Source organism: Oncorhynchus keta, unplaced genomic scaffold (assembly GCF_023373465.1).
Source record: "Oncorhynchus keta strain PuntledgeMale-10-30-2019 unplaced genomic scaffold, Oket_V2 Un_scaffold_9739_pilon_pilon, whole genome shotgun sequence".
NCBI classification, from domain to species: domain Eukaryota; kingdom Metazoa; phylum Chordata; class Actinopteri; order Salmoniformes; family Salmonidae; genus Oncorhynchus; species Oncorhynchus keta.
The window spans coordinates 196914-218274 of record NW_026291018.1 but is presented as its reverse complement, the minus strand read 5'-3'; the positions used below and the strand labels follow the sequence as shown (position 1 = coordinate 218274).

At 46.5% G+C, this 21361-nt stretch overlaps 1 protein-coding gene across 43 annotated transcripts in view; it reads right to left on the bottom strand.

The window, feature by feature from the left end:
• The window catches only part of rhot1a (ras homolog family member T1a), a 31843-nt gene that overhangs the window by 4206 nt on the left and 6276 nt on the right, over positions 1-21361 (bottom strand). For 2 of the 43 annotated variants that reach the window (XR_008135744.1, XR_008135743.1), the window contains exons 6-22: positions 21017-21125; positions 18894-18995; positions 18608-18706; positions 16972-17080; positions 16362-16482; positions 15751-15835; positions 15372-15517; positions 15080-15180; positions 14754-14884; positions 14258-14341; positions 12610-12732; positions 12051-12253; positions 8305-8427; positions 733-1068; positions 581-632; positions 326-377; positions 124-175 (exon numbers count right to left, since the gene is read on the bottom strand). Coding sequence is in view for 10 of the 43 variants with exons in the window: in XM_052517802.1 (XP_052373762.1) it covers positions 374-377; positions 937-1068; positions 8305-8427; positions 12051-12253; positions 12610-12732; positions 14258-14341; positions 14754-14884; positions 15080-15180; positions 15372-15517; positions 15751-15835; positions 16362-16482; positions 16972-17080; positions 18608-18706; positions 18894-18995; positions 21017-21125 (1672 nt within the window). In the remaining 33 variants the exon portion in view is untranslated. Of the gene's footprint in view, positions 1-21; positions 74-123; positions 428-476; positions 2322-8304; positions 8428-12050; positions 12254-12609; positions 12733-14257; positions 14342-14753; positions 14885-15079; positions 15181-15371; positions 15518-15750; positions 15836-16361; positions 16483-16971; positions 17081-18607; positions 18707-18893; positions 18996-21016; positions 21126-21361 lie in introns of those variants that run through there. The other 41 variants (XR_008135747.1, XR_008135740.1, XR_008135759.1 and 38 more) reach the window with 38 other exon arrangements.

Sequence of the window (21361 nt, the reverse complement as noted above, 5' to 3'; positions counted from 1 at the left end):
AGACTCAATGCTGTGTTTTACCTGGCCTGGGGCCCATAGGACTAGAAAGAAGACTCTCCATGCTGTGTTTTACCTGGCCTGGGGCCCATAGGACTAGACAGAAGACTCAATGCTGTGTTTTACCTGGCCTGGGGCCCATAGGACTAGACAGAAGACTCTCCATGCTGTGTTTTACCTGGCCTGGGGCCCATAGGACTAGACAGAAGACTCCATGCTGTGTTTTACCTGGCCTGGGGCCCATAAGACTAGACAGAAGACTCCATGCTGTGTTTTACCTGGCCTGGGGCCCATAGGACTAGACAGAAGACTCCATGCTGTGTTTTACCTGGCCTGGGGCCCATAGGACTAGACAGAAGACTCTCCATGCTGTGTTTTACCTGGCCTGGGGCCCATAGGACTAGACAGAAGACTCCATGCTGTGTTTTACCTGGCCTGGGGCCCATAGGACTGGACAGAAGCCCCATGCTGTGTTTTACCTGGCCTGGGGCCCATAGGACTGGACAGAAGACTGACTCCATGCTGTGTTTTACCTGGCCTGGGGCCCATAGGACTAGACAGAAGACTCCATGCTGTGTTTTACCTGGCCTGGGGCCCATAGGACTAGACAGAAGACTCTCCATGCTGTGTTTTACCTGGCCTGGGGCCCATAAGACTAGACAGAAGACTCCATGCTGTGTTTTACCTGGCCTGGGGCCCATAGGACTAGACAGAAGACTCCATGCTGTGTTTTACCTGGCCTGGGGCCCATAGGACTAGACAGAAGACTCCATGCTGTGTTTTACCTGGCCTGTGGCCCATAGGACTAGACAGAAGACTCTCCATACTGTGTTTTACCTGGCCTGGGGCCCATAGGACTAGACAGAAGACTCCATGCTGTGTTTTACCTGGCCTGTGGCCCATAGGACTAGACAGAAGACTCTCCATACTGTGTTTTACCTGGCCTGGGGCCCATAGGGCTGGACAGAAGACTCCATGTAGATAGACTCCTCTACATTACTGATGGCGTGAACCTGCTGGATCAGACTGCACTCCTCGTCAGCCAACAGATAGGCTCCAACATCATGTAACCTTGTGTACACACACACACACACACACATACACGTGCACACAGTAGGGCAGTTCAACGCCAACCCCACACACAACGGGACATGACACCACCGCAGAACTCACCCCACAGCACACCACACCTGGTCACACACCACACCTGGTCACACACCACACCTGGTCACACACCACACCTTGCAGCTAAAAAATCCTGTCCTATGTGGTGGCTGAGTTGGCAAAATGCCAGCCAAATAAAAGACAGGCTTCAAATCATAAGATTGATGAAGATACAGGGTTAGAAAATACTTTACATTCAGTTTGTTCTCTGAATTTGTTGAAATAGGCTACTTTGAGTCATTACATGAGATATATATATATATATATAAACCAAAAACAGCGAAGATTCAAACCAATTAGGTGTTAAATACTATAGTATCTCAGCTAGTCAATGTGGTGTGACCGCCTTCAATAACTTCTGTATTAGTGGCATGCCATTTCTGGTGCGTTAATTCTCTTCTCCCAAGGTTAAACAGGCATTGACAAAGGAGTTAGCACATTAGTGTTATATCAGGCATGCCTGGGTCCCCAGAAGCCATTGTAAACTTACTAGGAACCATTGTAACCCTCCCAAACCATAGCAATACATACAGTAATCTACACTCTCACACAACACACACTCTATTGTACAAGCATATACAAGCACAATGAAATGTCAACCCTTCAATGGTGAGCCACCACAAGCCATCCAAACCCTGCACATCATAAACCACACGCACTCAAACCCCAAGCACTAGGCTAGTTCCCATACTTCCCAATGCTCAAAACAGACTGCTGATTTGAGTGGAGCCTATGCATAGCCGTCCATAGGGGGACAGTGGTGAGCTGAAGACCAAGGCAAGCCTATTGGAAGATGAGACAGACAGCATCTAGACCAGGCCTGGGCAACTCCAGTCCCCGGGGTCTGATTGGTGGCACACTTTTTCCCCAGTCCCAGCTAACACACCCGACTCCAATAATCACATAATCATGATCTTCAGTTTAGAATGCAATTAGTTGAAATCAGCTGTGTTTGCTAGGGATGGAGAAAAGTGTGACACCAGTCAGGCCCCCGAGTACTGGAATTGCAGAGACAGACAGACAGACAGCGTCGAGACAGACAGACAGACAGACAGACAGACAGACAGACAGACAGACAGACAGGTGCATGCAATTAACAAGAAGTAAACACATGCAACAGTAACAGAAAGAGGGGCAGCCAAAAACGTGTGTATGAACACCTATAGGATGAAAACAAGACAACGGAAACACAATGAAATTACATGTGATCCATACAGTGTAAAATCACTTTGTGGAAGAAAAACATTTGTGTCATACAAATTTAAATGTTATTGTTCGTAAAAAAATAAAAAGTTTCAACCACAAGAGAAGCAGGATTGTAAAGAAGATTGTCTAATAAACTGTGTAGATGAATTAGGTTGTGATAACACTAGGGCTGCAGTATGTGCCACGTTTGAGAGTGAATTTAGGGCCTAACATAGGACCTTATATAGACTAACTGTATCTTGTGAGTGTAAACTTAAGAAGTGAAAATCACTCCACAACCAATCAAACTGAAATCATCATAGAAATCAAACCATGCACATCTCTGGCAGTGGAAACAGTTCAATGACAAAGAAAACTAAAAACATTAGACATTTAGAAAATGCCATTTGAACCAAATATTAACATCTACTTTCGTGAAGAGGAGAATAACCTGCCAGTCAACCCAAGCTGACTTCTATGAGGCGTTCAGTTTCACCAACAGCTTCAGTGGGGCGAAATGTAACCAAAACAGAAAGATCTGCAAGGTGACGTTTCTCCCTCACTCACTATGCAAATTAGTCTTTAGTACAGATTTACAGTTTGCATATCCACTTAACATGATAGAAACACCATTCTTAAACGAAATGGCCATGTTGGCTTCAACATCCACTTGTATGCTCAACTCTCGAAAGATGAATGACTTGCCAAGTAACTTCGACATTTTTTATATCTTAAAAAATCCATGCATTAGTTACTTAATGATAGACTGCAACGTGTTGCTACAGGAGGATAATCTACCCACAACCCATCGCCAACAGACTGCACACATGCATCTTCAGGTCAGACTGGCTCAAACAGAAAGCAACACAACCACACGGTGGGGTCGACCACAACACACGGTTACCTCCCTGGCTAGCACCACAGGTGTTAGATGATGGTGCAGTGTGGCAGATAATTGGGTAAAGCGCTGTGTCACGGTGGTGAGAGCAGACTGGGAGTGCTGTGTGAGGCTGTAGCAGAGATGAGGAAGACACACAATCACATTACAGCACCTTATAGTATTATGTTACCTTACAGCAGACCTATAGTATTATGTTACCTTACAGCAGACCTATAGTATTATGTTACCTGCAAACAGTAACAGAAACTGTTGAGGGCACCACCACTGTTAAACTGTTGAACACCTACCAGGACTGCTAAACTGTTGACGGGCACCACCACTGCTAAACTGTACATGCACCACCACTGCTAAACTGTTGACGCGGCGCACCACCACTGTTAAACTGCTAAATTGTGCGCACCACCACTGCTAAACTGTGACACCACCACTGCTAAAAAACTGTTGAACCACAAGAGCACCACCACTGTAAAGAAGATTGTCTAATAAACTGTGTAGATGAATTACGCGTTGTGCAACACCACTGCAGTAAACTGTTGAGAGTGACCACCACTGCTAAACTGCCTAACGCACCACCACTGCTAAACTGTATCTTGTGCACCAAACTGCTAAACTGAAAATGACTCGGCGCACCACCACTGCTAAACTGTTGATCATCATAGAAATCAAACGCACACCACTGCTAAACTGTTGAATGACAAAGCACCACCACTGCTAAACTGTTGACGCGGCGCACCACCACTGCTAAACTGTTGACGCGGCGCACCACCACTGCTAAACTATTACCACCACTGCTAAACTGTTGAAGCGTGAAGCGGCGCACCACCACTGCTAAACTGTTGAACCGCACTGCACCACTGCTAAACTGTGACGCGGCGCACCACCACTGCTAAACTGTAAACTGTTGACGCGGCGCACCACCACTGCTAAACTGTTGACTGTTGAGCTGGCGCACCACCACTGCTAAACTTCAGTGGAAGCGGGCACCACCACTAACGAAAGCGCACCACCACTGCTAAACTGTCTCCACTCACCACTGCTAAACTGTCTTTAGTACAGATTTACAGTTTGCATATCCACACCCACTGCTAAACTGTTGATGCGGCGCACCACCACTGCTAAACTGATGAATGACGCGGCGCACCACCACTGCTAAACTGCTGAAACCACCACTGCTAAACTGTTGACGCGGCGCACCACCACTGCTAAACTGTTGCTACAGCTAGGATAATCACCAAACTGTTGAACCCACTGCTACAGACTGCACCACCACTGCATCTTGAGGTCACCACCACTGCTAAACTGTTGAAGCGGCGCACCACCACTGCTAAACTGTTGACGCGGCGCACCACCACTGCTAAACTGTTGACGCGGCGCACCACCACTGCTAAACTGTTGACGCGGCGCACCACCACTGCTAAACTGTTGACGCGGCGCACCACCACTGCTAAACTGTTGACGCGGCGCACCACCACTGCTAAACTGTTGACGCGGCGCACCACCACTGCTAAACTGTTGACGCGGCGCACCACCACTGCTAAACTGTTGACGCGGCGCACCACCACTGCTAAACTGTTGACGCGGCGCACCACCACTGCTAAACTGTTGACCACCACAGCCTATAGTATTATGTTACCACCACTGCTAAACTGTTGACGCGGCGCACCACCACTGCTAAACTGTTGACGCGGCGCACCACCACTGCTAAACTGTTGACGCGGCGCACCACCACTGCTAAACTGTTGACGCGGCGCACCACCACTGCTAAACTGTTGACGCGGCGCACCACCACTGCTAAACTGTTGAAGCGGCGCACCACCACTGCTAAACTGTTGACGCGGCGCACCACCACTGCTAAACTGTGACGCGGCGCACCACCACTGCTACCACCACTGCTAAACTGTTGCTAAACTGTTGCTAAACGGGCGCACCACCACTGCTAAACTGTTGAACCACCACTGCTAAACTGTTGAAGCGGCACCACCACTGCGCACCACCACCACTGCTAAACTGTTGACGCGGCGCACCACCACTGCTAAACTGTTGCTAAACTGCTGACGCGGCGCACCACCACTGCTAAACTGTTGACGCGGCGCACCACCACTGCTAAACTGTTGAAACCACCACTGCTAAACTGTTGACGTTGACGCGGCACCACCACCACTGCTAAACTGTTGACGCGGCGCACCACCACTGCTAAACTGCTTGACGCGGCGCACCACCACTGCTAAACTGCACCACCACTGCTAAACTGTTGAAAACTGTTGACGCGGGCACCACCACTGCTAAACTGTTGACGCGGGCACCACCACTGCTAAACTGTTGACGCGGCGCACCACCACTGCTAAACTGTTGCCGCGGGCACCACCACTGCTAAACTGTTGACGCGCGCACCACCACTGCTAAACTGTTGCCGCGGGCACCACCACTGCTAAACTGTTGACGCGGGCACCACCACTGCTAAACTGTTGACGCTGCGCACTGTTTGGCCATCGTAATGTTTGGAGGAAAAAGGGGGAGGCGTGCAAGCTGAAGAACACCATCCCAACCGTGAAGCACGAGGGTGGCAGCATCATGTTGTGGGGGTGCTTTGCTGCAGGAGGGACCCTTCACAAAATAGATGGCATCATGAGGCAGGAAAATGATGTGGATATATTGAAGCAACATCTCAAGACATAAGTCTGGAAGTTAAAGCTTGGTCGCAAATTGGTCTTCCAAATGAACAATGACCCCAAACATACTTCCAAAGTTGTGACAAAATGGCTTAAGGACAACCAACTCAAGGTATTGGAGTGGCCATCACAAAGCCCTGACCTCAATCCCATAGAAAATGTGTGGGCAGAACTGAAAAGGCGTGTGCGAGCAGAGGCCTACAGACCTGACTCAGTTACACCAGCTCTGTCAGGAGGAATGGGCCAAAATTCACCCAACTTATTGTGGGAAGCTTGTGGAAGGCTACCCAAAACATTTGACCAAAGTTAAAGAATTTAAAAGGTAATGCTACCAAATACTAATTGAGTGTATGTAAGCTTCTGACCCATTGGGAATGTGATGAAAGAAATGAAAGCTGGGGCCTCCCGGGTGGCGCAGTGGTTAAGGGCGCTGTACTGCAGCGCCAGCTGTGCCATCAGAGTCCCTGGGTTCGCGCCCAGGCTCTGTCGTAACTGGCCGCGACCGGGAGGTCCGTGGGGCGATGCACAATTGGCCTAGCGTCGCCCGGGTTAGGGAGGGCTTGGTCGGCTTGTCTCATCGCGCACCAGCGACTCCTGTGGCGGGCTGGGCGCAGTGTGAGCTGCCAAGGTGGCCAGGTGCACAGTGTTTCCTCCGGCGCATTGGTGCGGCTGGCATCATGATGCGCACTGTGTTAAGAAGCAGTGCGGCTTGGTTGGGTTGTGTATCGGAGGACGCATGACTTTCAACCTTCGTCTCTCGCAAGCCCGTACGGGAGTTGTAGTGATGAGACAAGATAGTAGCTACTATAACAATTGGATACCACGAAATTGGGAGAAAAAGGGGTAAAAAAAATAAATAAATGAAAGCTGAAATAAATAATTCTCTCTACTATTATTCTGACATTTCACATTCTTAAAATAAAGTGGTAACTGACCTAAAACATGGAATTTTTACTAGGATTAAATGTCAGGAATTGTGAAAAACTGAGTTTAAATGTATTTGGCTAAGGTGTATGTAAACTTCTGACTTCAACTGTATGTATGTATACACACACGTTTTTGAAAAACGCTTTCAGTTTAAACTTAAAACGACTAAACCAGACAAAGTTTGTAGAAAAGATAATTGACCAATATATTTTATAATCTTTGAGAACTAGAAAATCACCAAAATAAAAGCTAAATTGATCTTGGGAGTACTTTAGGCATGGCTGGATTACCAATCGGGCACATGCCCAGGGGCCCTGATTTGGATACCCATTTATTTTGTTTGAGTATAAGAACACAGAATTAGCATTGGCAAAATCTATAACTGGGATAATAACTCGCTAACTAGCTAAGAATATCAACTAATGTGCACACAGGCGGCTCTGATCTGAAAAGCGCATTCACTCGCGGGTGACTGAAAGACGCTTGTGGGCTACTTGACCAATAGAACTTTACTCCGTTTGTGCTCTGGCTCTGCCTACAACAAAAATCACAGACTCAATCTTGCAAAGTTAGATTTGTTTTGGTTTGTTGCAATGAAAATGGGCTGATATAATGTTGATTAGATCACAGAACAAACTTTAATCTATATAGTGCATACTAATTGGGTGAACTTATTGAAGTTCAATCTCTTGGTCTCTGCGTAGCAAGGCATTTCTTCTACATGGTGGTGCTGTAGGTGTGCAGCCACACGCGAGTGCAGTTTATAGGGAACATTGGTAGAGGGCCATGTATAGGCTATGGTAAAAGAGTCAGCCATAAAATATATATGTTATTGGGCTCATTTCTGTGGGGGATCATAGATAGAGGAGTCGGCATCATTCATTCATCATTCATTCCTTTTAAAAAGTCACCAGAACCTTCTCACAGTCGTCCTATAAAAACTAAACTCAGTGCACCCCCTTCCATAACCTTTGACACCAATTATAAAAATAAACAAATTGAGGGGTAACACTGGCTGCATTGGACTGAGCTCTCTTGTTACTGAGCTCTCTTGTTGTAAGAGAGATGGGGACAGAAGCAGCTTGGACAATCCACTTGATTGAGTTAAAAGCAAATAAGGAGAGCAAATAAATGGAGTCTTGAAACCTCCTTGTCAACTCTATAGCCGATATGAGTACTTGGAATACAGTCTTATAAACCCACCCATACAATCATATGAAATTCAATGGAGATGTGCAAATCAGGCCTGGAGATCGAAATAAGATCTCAGAATTTCATTTTGTCCAGTTTTCCATTGTGGATATGCAGTGTAAACCTGACTATGAGGAAGCATTGAGGGAGAAGAGGAGAAAAACCTTCACCCAGGTTAGAAAGCTAGGGTCTCCCGCCTCAGAGAGAGCGAGAGCGAGAGAGAGAGAGAGAGGACGGGCTGTTAAACACTACAGTATTTACAGTATGGACCTGTTCAGAAAAACACTGTAGAATTTGGCCTTTATATTTGTCAGTAGCTGGGACTGGAGGATGTTCTGACAGATGCAGAAGGTACACCTGTTGCAGGTACACATGCAGCGGAGCTTGGCGTGGCTGAGGAGACACAATCACAACACACGCACGAACATACAAACACACAAAGATTAAGTCAGATCCACATTTGTACATGTTTCCATGGAAACATCACCGTGGGATGGCAGAACCCTGAAAGACAGACCCTGTTCTAGCACCAGATTGGACTTTGGGTGGCTGAGTTATGAAATAATAACTGCATCAGTAACAAAGGCAAAGAAGATTGGTTATTATTTTACTAAGTACTGTAATACAGAGAAAGTGGTGAGAACTAAGTACTGAGCATTATGAAGGTTACATATCTTGAGGAACATTCTTCACATCCATACATACATACAGAAGGAGACACGTCCTCTGTAGTAACATACAGAAGGAGACACGTCCTCTGTAGTAACATACAGAAGGAGACACGTCCTCTGTAGTAACATACAGAAGGAGACACGTCCTCTGTAGTAACATACAGAAGGAGACACGTCCTCTGTAGTAACATACAGAAGGAGACACGTCCTCTGTAGTAACATACAGAAGGAGACACGTCCTCTGTAGTAACATACAGAAGGAGACACGTCCTCTGTAGTAACATACAGAAGGAGACACGTCCTCTGTAGTAACATACAGAAGGAGACACGTCCTCTGTAGTAACATACAGAAGGAGACACGTCCTCTGTAGTAACATACAGAAGGAGACACGTCCTCTGTAGTAACATACAGAAGGAGACACGTCCTCTGTAGTAACATACAGAAGGAGACACGTCCTCTGTAGTAACATACAGAAGGAGACACGTCCTCTGTAGTAACATACAGAAGGAGACACGTCCTCTGTAGTAACATACAGAAGGAGACACGTCCTCTGTAGTAACATACAGAAGGAGACACGTCCTCTGTAGTAACATACAGAAGGAGACACGTCCTCTGTAGTAACATACAGAAGGAGACACGTCCTCTGTAGTAACATACAGAAGGAGACATGTCCTCTGTAGTAACATACAGAAGGAGACACGTCCTCTGTAGTAACATACAGAAGGAGACAAAACCTCTGTAGTAACATACAGAAGGAACACGTCCTCTGTAGTAACATACAGAAGGAACTACACCCTCTGTAGTAACATACAGAAGGTAGTAACATACAGAAACACGTCCTCTGTAGTAACATACAGAAGGAGACACGTCCTCTGTAGTAACATACAGAAGGAGACACGTCCTCTGTAGTAACATACAGAAGGAGACACGTCCTCTGTAGTAACATACAGAAGGAGACACGTCCTCTGTAGTAACATACAGAAGGAGACACGTCCTCTGTAACATACAGAAGGAGACACGTCCTCTGTAGTAACATACAGAAGGAGACACGTCCTCTGTAGTAACATACAGAAGGAGACACGTCCTCTGTAGTAACATACAGAAGGAGACACGTCCTCTGTAGTAACATACAGAAGGAGACACGTCCTCTGTAGTAACATACAGAAGGAGACACGTCCTCTGTAGTAACATACAGAAGGAGACACGTCCTCTGTAGTAACATACAGAAGGAGACACGTCCTCTGTAGTAACATACAGAAGGAGACACGTCCTCTGTAGTAACATACAGAAGGAGACACGTCCTCTGTAGTAACATACAGAAGGAGACACGTCCTCTGTAGTAACATACAGAAGGAGACATGTCCTCTGTAGTAACATACAGAAGGAGACATGTCCTCTGTAGTAACATACAGAAGGAGACATGTCCTCTGTAGTAACATACAGAAGGAGACATGTCCTCTGTAATAACATACACCTTTCATTAGTGGTAATACCACCATCATCCTTAGGTAGAAGAGGGGGAAAGCCACAGAGAATGAAGGAAATAGTGACAAAGTGATGAGAAAGCTCAGGGTAATTCAATAAAAACAGCTAACCCTTCTCAGAATCTCCAGATTGACCATTAAAAATACATGGAACTACACCATTATAATCTTACCTGTTGGCCTGGGTTATATAGCATGAGTCACTCTGACCTACAATCGATCTGCAGCCGGTACTGAAACAGTCCGTACCAAATACCCAACGAACGCAGAATAATAGTAGTGCCCTAACTACTTAAAAAACTCTGTTCACTAACAAGAGAGATCATAATAATAATAAATGCCATTTAGCAGACGCTTTTATCCAAAGCGACTTACAGTCATGTGTGCATACATTCTATGTATGGGTGGTCCCGGGGATCGAACCCACTACCCTGGCGTTACAAGCGCCATGCTCTACCAACTGAGCTACAGAAGGACCACCATGAAACAGGTGAAGCACTGTAGTGTATAGAGCAGAAGCTGCTGATTATTTCTGTCAAAAGATTTTCATCCTAGAGTCCAGTCATTTGAAGAGCGAGGGCCTGGATTCTTAGCTATAGGCCTCTATGCCTTGGGAAAGACAATGCTTTTAACATTAGATAATGGAAGTGCTTCCCTGTAAAGCGGAGATTTAAGGCTCAATTAAATGGACATTAATCTAATCCAATGGCTAATCTCTTAAATAAAGTACAAGACTAACTCTACCTCTCATAGAGAATGAATGGCTAAGACTGTCAACAAGTCAATAACACCCATTCAGTACAGCTGCCTGGGGAGACTTCCTTCAAGGCCAAAGGATTTTCAGTGGAATACCTTCGTTTTGGGATTTGAAATGGCCTAGTCATCACCTTACAGTTAAACTTACCGTACCACAACACATTGACAGTTGCCAACGCTAAGGAACTGAAATAAAACAGCACCTAAAATATCTCACCCTCTCAGGAAGAAGCAGCTTAATGTAGGACTAGAGAGGAAGGGAGACATGGAGGACAGTGGAGGGCTGGGCTACACCCTGCTCATACACAGGGGATCAATAGGGTGTCTGGAGACGTCATACAGGACGTAACGAGGTCACAGAGGCCTGGGCTACACCCTGCTCATACACAGGGGATCAATAGGGTGTCTGGAGACGTCATACAGGACGTAACGAGGTCACAGAGGCCTGGGCTACACCCTGCTCATACACAGGGGATCAATAGGCCAAGGGTCTGGAGAGGCGTAACTGGGGCTGGGCTACACCCTGCTCATACACAGGGGATCAATAGGGTGTCTGGAGACGTCATACAGGACGTAACGAGGTCACAGAGGCCTGGGCTACACCCTGCTCATACACAGGGGATCAATAGGGTGTCTGGAGACGTCATACAGGACGTAACGAGGTCACAGAGGCCTGGGCTACACCCTGCTCATACACAGGGGATCAATAGGGTGTCTGGAGACGTCATACAGGACGTAACGAGGTCACAGAGGCCTGGGCTACACCCTGCTCATACACAGAGGATCAATAGAAAGCCAGGGGTGTCTGGAGACGTCATACAGGACGTAACGAGGTCACAGAGGGCTGGCTGGAGGAAAAGACGACGGGGTGACGGTGAAGTCAGAGGATGGAATTAGGACCACTATGGTCTTTGAGGGGACTATACTCACGGGTACATGGCCATGGTGGTGAGTTTGGTGTAGAGGTCTTTGAGGGGACTATACTCACGGGTACATGGCCATGGTGGTGAGTTTGGTGTAGAGGTCTTTGAGGGGACTATACTCACGGGTACATGGCCATGGTGGTGAGTTTGGTGTAGAGGTCTTTGAGGGGACTATACTCACGGGTACATGGCCATGGTGGTGAGTTTGGTGTAGAGGTCCTTGTTGGGGGCGTCCACCGTGTTGCAGGTCCAGGGTTGGGGCGGGTGCAGCTTGTTCTTGCGGCAGAAGTCCAGTGGGGTCAGGCTGTAGTGCTGGCGCGCCTCGTGCAGGTCTGACTTGGAGGCGATCATCATGCACGGCGTCTTGCTGTCCATGAAGTATTGCTGTCATGGGTCAAAAGGTTCAAGTTCAGAGGTTAGTTATAAGAACAAGACGAGGTATGGATTGTTGATATCATAACATTTTGGTAAACAGTTTCAGAAGGTGAAAAGCTGAGAAGTCCCTCTATTCCAGGTTAGTGAATCAAGGATCAGGGCCCACATTCACAAAGCATCTCAAGCAGAGTGCTGATCTAGGATCAGTTTAGCCTTTTAGATCATAACGAATAGGATTACATGGACAGGAGGGGACCTGATCCAAGATCAGTCCTCCTACTATAGACATGTGGTGAATAGAGGCCCAGGATTAAACTAAGGACTGATGGATTTGATACAGTTTGTCAGTTAGGTACTGTACACACCTTGTAGACCTTGGCACAGTACTCAAAGGAGCGCGGGTTGTTGACGTCATACACCAGACAGACCACGTCACACGCCAGGTCCTCTTCTGAGAGGAAGTCAAAGTCTGGCATGACCTCATGAAGCTACAGGGAGACAAAAGAGGAGAGAAGCGGGGAGAAGAGGAGAGAGGGGTGAAGAGGAGAGAAGAGAGGGGTGAAGAGGAGAGAAGAGAGGGGTGAAGAGGGGAGAAGAGGAGAGGGGTGAAGAGGAGAGAAGAGAGGGGTGAAGAGGGGAGAAGAGGAGAGAAGAGGAGAAGAGGAGAAGAGGGGAAGAGGAGAGGGGTGAAGAGGGGTGAAGAGAGGGGTGAAGAGGGGAGAGGGGTGAAGAGGGAGAGGGGTGAAGAGGTGAAGAGGGGAGAGAGGAGAGAGGGGTGAAGAGGAGAGAGGGTGAAGGGAGAGAGGGGTGAAGAGGGGTGAAGAGGGGAGAGAGAGGGGGTGAAGAGGGGAGAAGAGGAGAGAGGGGTGAAGAGGGGAGAAGAGGAGAGAAGGAGAGAGAGGGGAGAAGAGGAGAGAGGGGTGAAGAGGAGAGAGGGGTGAAGAGGGGAGAAGAGGAGAGAGGGAGAAGAGGAAGAGGAGAGAGGGTGAAGAGGGGAGAGAGGAGAGGGGAAGAAGAGGGGAGAAGAGGAGAGAGGGGAGAAGAGGAGAGAGGGGACAAGAGGAGAGAGGGAGAAAGAGGAGAGAGGGGAGAAGAGGAGAGAGGGTGAAGAGGAGAGAGGGGTGAGAGAGGGGGAGAAGAGGAGAGAGGGGAGGAGAGAGGGGTGAAGAGGAGAGAGGGGAGAGAGGAGAGAGGGGTGAAGAGGGAGAGGGGTGAGAGAGGGAGAAGAGGAGAGAGGGTGAAGAGGAGAGAGGGGTGAAGAGGGGAGGGGTGAAGAGGAGAGAGGGGTGAAGAGGAGATGGGTGAAGAGGAGAGAGGGGTGAAGAGGAGAGAAGAGGAGAGAGGGGAGAAGAGGAGAGAGGGGTGAAGAGGGAGAGGGAGAAGAGGAGAGGGGGTGAAGAAGAGGGGAGAAGAGGAGAGAGGGGTGAAGAGGAGAGAGGGGAGAAGAGGAGAGAGGGGTGAAGAGGAGAGAGGGGTGAAGAGGAGAGAGGGGTGAAGAGGAGAGAGGGGTGAAGAGGAGAGAGGGTGAAGAGGAGAGGGGGTGAAGAGGAGAGAGGGGAGAAGAGGAGAGAGGGGTGAAGAGGGAGAGAGGGGTGAAGAGGGGAGAAGAGGAGAGAGGGGTGAAGAGGAGAGAGGGGTGAAGAGGGAGAGAGGGGTGAGAGAGGGGTGAAGAGGGGAGAAGGGAGAAGAGGAGAGAGGGGAAGAGGAGAGAGGGGTGAAGAGGAGAGATGGGTGAAGAGGGGAGATGGGTGAAGAGGAGAGAAGGGGGAAGTTGAGACCGTTCAATGTCAACGTTTCAGCAGAAAGGCCTCTCTAATATTCACTGTGTCACACTGAACATATTAGTTTCCAAAACATACGAGGGGAAAACACTTATGATTTACTGCTAGACAGCTGGACACATAAAACACAGTATTATAAATGATACAACTGTATTATAATCCATGTCCCGGGGTTTTAATCTTGTTACCGGGCAGAAAGCATGGATACGGAGAGAGAGATGCACAGCCTCACCAGTAAGTACTTCTCCTGGCCGTAGACATACGTGGTGTTGATGGAGTAAAACGATTTATGGTCTTCTCTGATCTTCCGCTGTTTCTGTTAAGTAACGCAGAAAAACACACATTCACCACTCCACATTGATACAACATGTTATTCCTCACTGCTAAATAGTTAAGTTTGTATAATAATAATAATAATAATAATAATAGATAGCAAACTATGTCTTAAAGGAGTTGGTAACACAGTAGCAGACTGCCCAAGTCACCCTGGCTACTTAAGAGTAGCTTTGAAACAGAAATGTGTGCTTAGCAGGTAGCAGTGAGCCTTCCATGGAAAAGCCAGGATCATGTACATTAGGCACCAAATTAGGAAGAAAACTGAACGAAACAGGGAGGGACTACCTGAATTTGTCCAATAAGAAAAAAACATATTTTTGCATTGCAAAACATTTTGCTGGGGTGTGCCATAATGAATACACCCCAGTTGTCCGGTAGCTCCAGGGACTCACCAGCAGGTTGCGACCCAGAAAGGCCTGCAGGAAGCTGGTCTTGCCGCTCCCCCTGGCTCCCAGAATGTTACAGCGGAACACGCTGCGCTGCGTCTGCTTCTTCTGCAGGTCGATGCGTTTGTTACGGGTCACTGAGGGAGGAGACGGGTGAGGAACAATATATACAGATATACAGATACATGTGCGCGCAAACACACAACTACAGTGACTGTATATTTATAGTAACTCACCACTAATTAGGTTTCAAATTCACAAACAGAGAGGCCACAATAATTAACACCAATACATGACAAGCATATAAACCTAGTCACGCACGCTCACATTACCTGTGATGGCTGCTGCCTGGGACTCCTGCTCACAGATGATTGAGTAGCCAAGGTAGCCCAGGTACTCCAAGCAGCGCTGCACATCCAGGTACGTCGTTAACCTGGCCAATCAGACAATGGAAAGCCTGTTAGTGTGTGTCTGTAGGCGGGGGGCTTTGGTACACATCTACGGTAGCATACGAAAGTGAAGAAGTTTGAGTTTCAGCAAAGTGCTGTATAACTGCATTACCAAATCATTCAAGTTAGACAGAGGTAACAGGTAGTGTAGTCCAGGTATGCTGGCCTAACTCACGTCCACTGTGACAGGTAACCCTGGTAGGTGATCCAGCCCTGGTCGTTGGTACACACTGTGTTGTTGACGTCGGGGCCCCAGGGCATGTAGGGAAACACTTTGAACAGGTCCTTGACTTCCTCTGGAGACAAGGCACAGTCTCTGTCCTGACACACACACACACACAGGTTAGGACCACTGTTCTAAAAATATGATAGCTTTGTGTAGGGTTGCAATATTCCGGTAACTTTCCCAAAAGCCGTTTGGAGGATACCCTCCCTGCTTATTCCCTCCTGATTCCGGGAAACTTCCAACTGGGACTTTGGGAAAACCTGTGAATGTTTGTCTGTGTGAGGCAGAAGGGAACACAACAGTAGGAGTTATGTCATCCAAGACTTACTTTGTCGTGCTTGTCGAAGACACTCTGGAGGAAGAGGTACGCGTTGTGGTTGAGCTCGGTGGTGCAGTCAGCAGGTATTTTTAGCCTGGCACGGACAAGAGAACATTCTGGATTAATCTCATTAAAAGTGCTATGGCTAAACTGGCATTGTTCAAAAGGCTCACCCTGGGAAAGACCTAGTGCTGCTTGCAAGTCATAACAAGTAGTGTAAGATGCACCCACAGACAGCTTGATGGTTCAGTAGGTTTCATCAACGTTAACATCTTTGACACAGTGTAAAGAAAGTGAGAGCCTGCAGAGCAGATGTCCTTTCTCTGCTATTGACTGAAACTGAATTGGGGCCAGAGAGTCATTGTTATGCTCGTCCAGCCTTACATAAACAGGTGTATATCTCCCTCTTTCTGCCCAGAGGTAAGAGTAGCCCATACGTACGGCAGGGTTGTGTTCTGTAGGCGCGAAATGGAAGAAAGCGCTCAAACACAGAGTGAAAGTTATCACTATGTACACTTGTCCAGAACAGGTGGTTTTTGTGTTCTGCTGTAAAGAGTTTTACTACGATGTGCCCTAATGTACATGACCCTGGTCCAGGGGGGTTCAAAGTGTCCACTCACAGGGGGAACAGGTATTCCTGGTGAAGCTCCAAGTCGTCGTCGTACCCAAACCTCCGCAGCACCGTCCAGGTGGTCTCGTGACGCCCCCTCTGGATGAAAAGCGTGTGCAGAAACAAGAACCCTAGTGGCCAATCAGGGTGAAGAATGGACACACGTCAGAGATACACCCAGACACAACATTAGAGATGGACACAGTACACTGGTAAAGGGTTATTAAATATGTTATTCATGCATGACCTTTAGTGAACGTTACAGAAGAGTACAAGGGAGAGTGGGCAGAGAATAGAGAGATGGAAAGAGAAAAGAGAGAGATTGAATGAGAGAGATGGAGAGACAATAGAGAGATTGAATGAGAGAGATGGAGAGACAATAGAGAGATTGAATGAGAGAGATGGAGAGACAATAGAGAGATTGAATGAGAGAGATGGAGAGACAATAGAGAGATTGAATGAGAGAGATGGAGAGACAATAGAGAGATTGAATGAGAGAGATGGAGAGACAATAGAGAGATTGAATGAGAGAGATGGAGAGACAATAGAGAGATTGAATGAGAGAGATTATAGAGAAACTGAATGAAAGAAGGGAAGGCCTACAATGTGGTCAGTCTCACCTTTGAGCGTGAGTCCGTTGTCCTCAACTCCGTCCGTCATGTTCTTCCTCACCACGTTCTTGACATCCTCTAAGGCCTGGGGCGCCAGGGGCATGTTGAAACACGTTCTCTACCAGACACACAACACATGTCACCCACACATAACTACAATACCCACACAGAACTACTATGCCCACACAGAACTACTATGCCCACACAGAACTACTATGCCCACACAGAACTACTATGTCCACACAGAACTACTATACCCACACAGAACTACTATGCCCACACAGAACTACTATGCCCACACAGAACTACTATGTCCACACAGAACTACTATGTCCACACAGAACTACATAACTAGAACTACTATATCACACAGAACTACTATATCCACACAGAACTACTATATCCACACAGAACTACTATGCCACACAGAACTACTATGCCCACACAGAACTACTATGCCCACACAGAACTACTATGCCCACACAGAACTACTATATCCACACAGAACTACTATATCCACACAGAACTACTATATCCACACAGAACTACTATACCCACACAGAACTACTATGCCCACAGAACTACTATATCCACACAGAACTACTATATCCACACAGAACTACTATATCCACACAGAACTACTATGCCCACAGAACTACTATATCCACACAGAACTACTATATCCACACAGAACTACTATATCCACACAGAACTACTATGCCCACACAGAACTACTATGCCCACACAGAACTACTATGCCCACACAGAACTACTATGCCCACACAGAACTACTATGCCCACACAGAACTACTATATCCACACAGAACTACTATATCCACACAGAACTACTATGCCCACACAGAACTACTATGCCCACACAGAACTACTATGTCCACACAGAACTACTATGCCCACAGAACTACTATATCCACACAGAACTACTATATCCACACAGAACTACTATGCCCACACAGAACTACTATGCCCACACAGAACTACTATGCCCACAGAACTACTATATCCACACAGAACTACTATATCCACACAGAACTACTATATCCACACAGAACTACTATACCCACACAGAACTACTATATCCACACAGAACTACTATATCCACACAGAACTACTATGCCCACACAGAACTACTATATCCACACAGAACTACTATACCCCCACAGAACTAGAGTGAAGAATGAAAGTCTACAGACAGCACAATGCTGCATCCAAATGCTTCAACAATAAATCACTCAACACACATCACCTAAACACAACTGAACATACGTCCGGTGAGACCAAAATGGGAAAGAACCAGTCTATTCCAACAACTCTGACACAGCTACTAATGTAACGTGGTTTGGGATATATGAAGTCACAAGCAGATATGTATACAGCTTTGCCCCATTTACTAAAGGACAAAAGATGCTCTGAAAGGGTTTCTAAATAAACCACCTGTCTGCAGGCTACCGGTGAACCCACTAATAACCTATCCCTCCCCCTCTCTTCCACTCAAGTTCAAATAAACTGACATTGGAAAAGGAAGTAAATCAGGTTCTCACTTCAGCCAGATAAAGCACACAGGCCTGCAGCTACAGCCAAGAAAGGTTTTCCCACAAGGTTTATTTTCCCACAGTGAGGCTCCTACCTGGAAGAAGTTGAGTTCTTTGTCGTTGAGGATGCCATCGTTGTCCAGGTCCGACACTTTGAAGATGCGAGTTAGAGACTTGATGCAAGACGGCTTCATCTGAATAAACACAAAGTATACATTTGAAATATGTAAAATATTATATTCTTGGAGAGCTAAAAAGTAGATGTTGCCTGTGTACCCATGGTAGCGCTAGGAAACGTTTTGATTGCGTAACCTGACCAGGAAAAGTAACTACATAGTTAGGGTAGCTAGGGACCTGGAGTTTTCCCTCTGCCCTCCTCACCTCCTTCTCCTCTGGGCAGTACAGGGGTCCTGTAGGGTGGAGCACTGCCTTCTGGGCATAGTAGAACAGCTCTGAGATGTTCTTCAGGTTTTTGGCAGAGCACTGAGAAACACAAAGATACAGTAACCTCAAAACCAGCTAGAACAATACACTGAGAAACACAAAGATACAGTAACCTCAAAACCAGATGGAACAATACACTGAGAAACACAAAGATACAGTAACCTCAAAACCAGGTGGAACAATACACTGAGAAACACAAAGATACAGTAACCTAAAAACCAGATGGAACAATACACTGAGAAACACAAAGATACAGTAACCTCAAAACCAGCTAGAACAATACACTGAGAAACACAAAGATACAGTAACCTCAAAACCAGCTAGAACAATACACTGAGAAACACAAAGATACAGTAACCTCAAAACCAGCTAGAACAATACACTGAGAAACACAAAGATACAGTAACCTCAAAACCAGCTAGAACAATACACTGAGAAACACAAAGATACAGTAACCTCAAAACCAGGTGGAACAAAACACAGAGAAAAATACCCCTGCTGTGGTCTAACAACCATGTTTTGGAAAGGAGACAGGAAACCATTATGTTAACTTTAGTAACATCTTTAGGGTTCCCGAGTGACGCAGCAGTCTAAGGCACTGCATCTCAGCGCAAGAGGCGTCACTGCAGTCCCTGGTTTGAATCCAGGCTGCGTCACATCCGGCCATGATTGGGAGTCCCTCTTGTGGACAATTGGTCCAGGGTCATCCGGGTTTGGCCGGGGGTCGGCCGTCATTGTAAATAATAATTAGTTCTTAACTTTCTTGCCTAGTTAAATAAAGGTTACATTTACAAAGCTAAAACCATTATGGGTACTGTAGGACATCAGCCGCCACTGTTGAAATAAAGGGTTAAGCCGGCATTTCATTGTACTAAACCATGTGTATATGACAAACCTGACTAATCACCTATCCCACTTCTTTAACTACTTACACATCAATTGGTTCTCAATCAGCTTGAGTTGTTGCATTTAGGTGCATTGCAGATTTATGGTGCTTCAGTGAAAAAAACACTCAAGCCACAAGACCAACCTCTTAGTGGTCTAAATGAGGTCATGGAAAGCAGAACCTCATCTCTCAATGTGAAACTAGGGTCCAGAAACAGCCAGGTTATAAACACCAGTGGCGTTGCCATCACAAGGGGCTGATTCCACACAGGGGGGAAGAGAGTGTACAGATGTTAAATATGTAGAGACTGAACAGTGTTGCATCACGTACAAGTACCCATGAACCTTGTGCAGTACAACCGCATAACGGATCCTGACCAGGTTGTCACTTTAACACATCTGACTGTGTGTATTCTCTGTGTGTGTGTGTTCCAACACGTCGTCCCCTCCACCTCCACTACTTTTATCCTGTAATGAATCTAGCCAGAGAGGACATGTGACTGGGTTGTCACATGAGACCAATGGAAGAGTGATGTAGCCAACTACTTTCCTCCATGATAGAAATGCGTCTCAGCACACAGCGCACACACTCAGTCAGTCAGTAGAAAGACAGAGGGGTCATGTTCATTAGGTACCAAATAAAACAAAGAAACTGACTGAAAAGGGCTAATTTACTATGTGGACTTGGCCAATAAATGCTTATTTTTATTTTACATTGCAAAATGTTTTATTTTGTGTGCCATAATGAATACTGCCAGGGTCTCTGCAGCAGAAAGACAGACTCATTTACCCGCCATCAGATAACATTCTAACTGAAGTCAGGAGTTAGCTGAAACATTAGGAGTCTCCCAGCCCAGGGCCAGCAGACAACCTACATCACAAGGTCAATGCATCAATTCGATTGTTAATGCCGTTTTCAGCTGTTTGGATTTCAGAACCGTATTCGAATATGAAACCATTGTTGATCAAAGTTCTGCAGGCCTGAATTCAATTAATCAGATGATCAGAGACCCTTAAATACATTTCTAGTAGTTCAATACCATTTTGATTGAGCCTCAACTCAAGTGTAACACAACAACTCTCATTAGCCAAGCTATATGGTCATTCTCAATGTACTCTTGCTAGGCACTCAAAATGGAGGCGGTAAACAGAGTCACCAGTCAGTGTTCTCTTACCTCCACGCAGGTCTCAATGTCAGAGTACTGGTTCATGATGGGCAGGATGGTCTCCATACTGCTGTGTTCTACCAGGTCTGACTTATTCCCCACCAGGATCAGTGGTACCCTGCAACAACATCATATATGTAAGTCGCTCTGGATAAGAGCGTCTGCTAAATGACTTAAATGTAATGTAAATGTTATATGGGGCGGCAGGGTAGACTAGTGGTAGCCTAGCCTATTGTCTGAGAATGTCTCAAAAAGGAATATTTTGTCCTCAGGGGTTCTAGACTCCAATAGATTGTCAGTGTCACCTAACAGATCAAACCTTCAAACTACAGTACGTTATACTAAACTCTAACA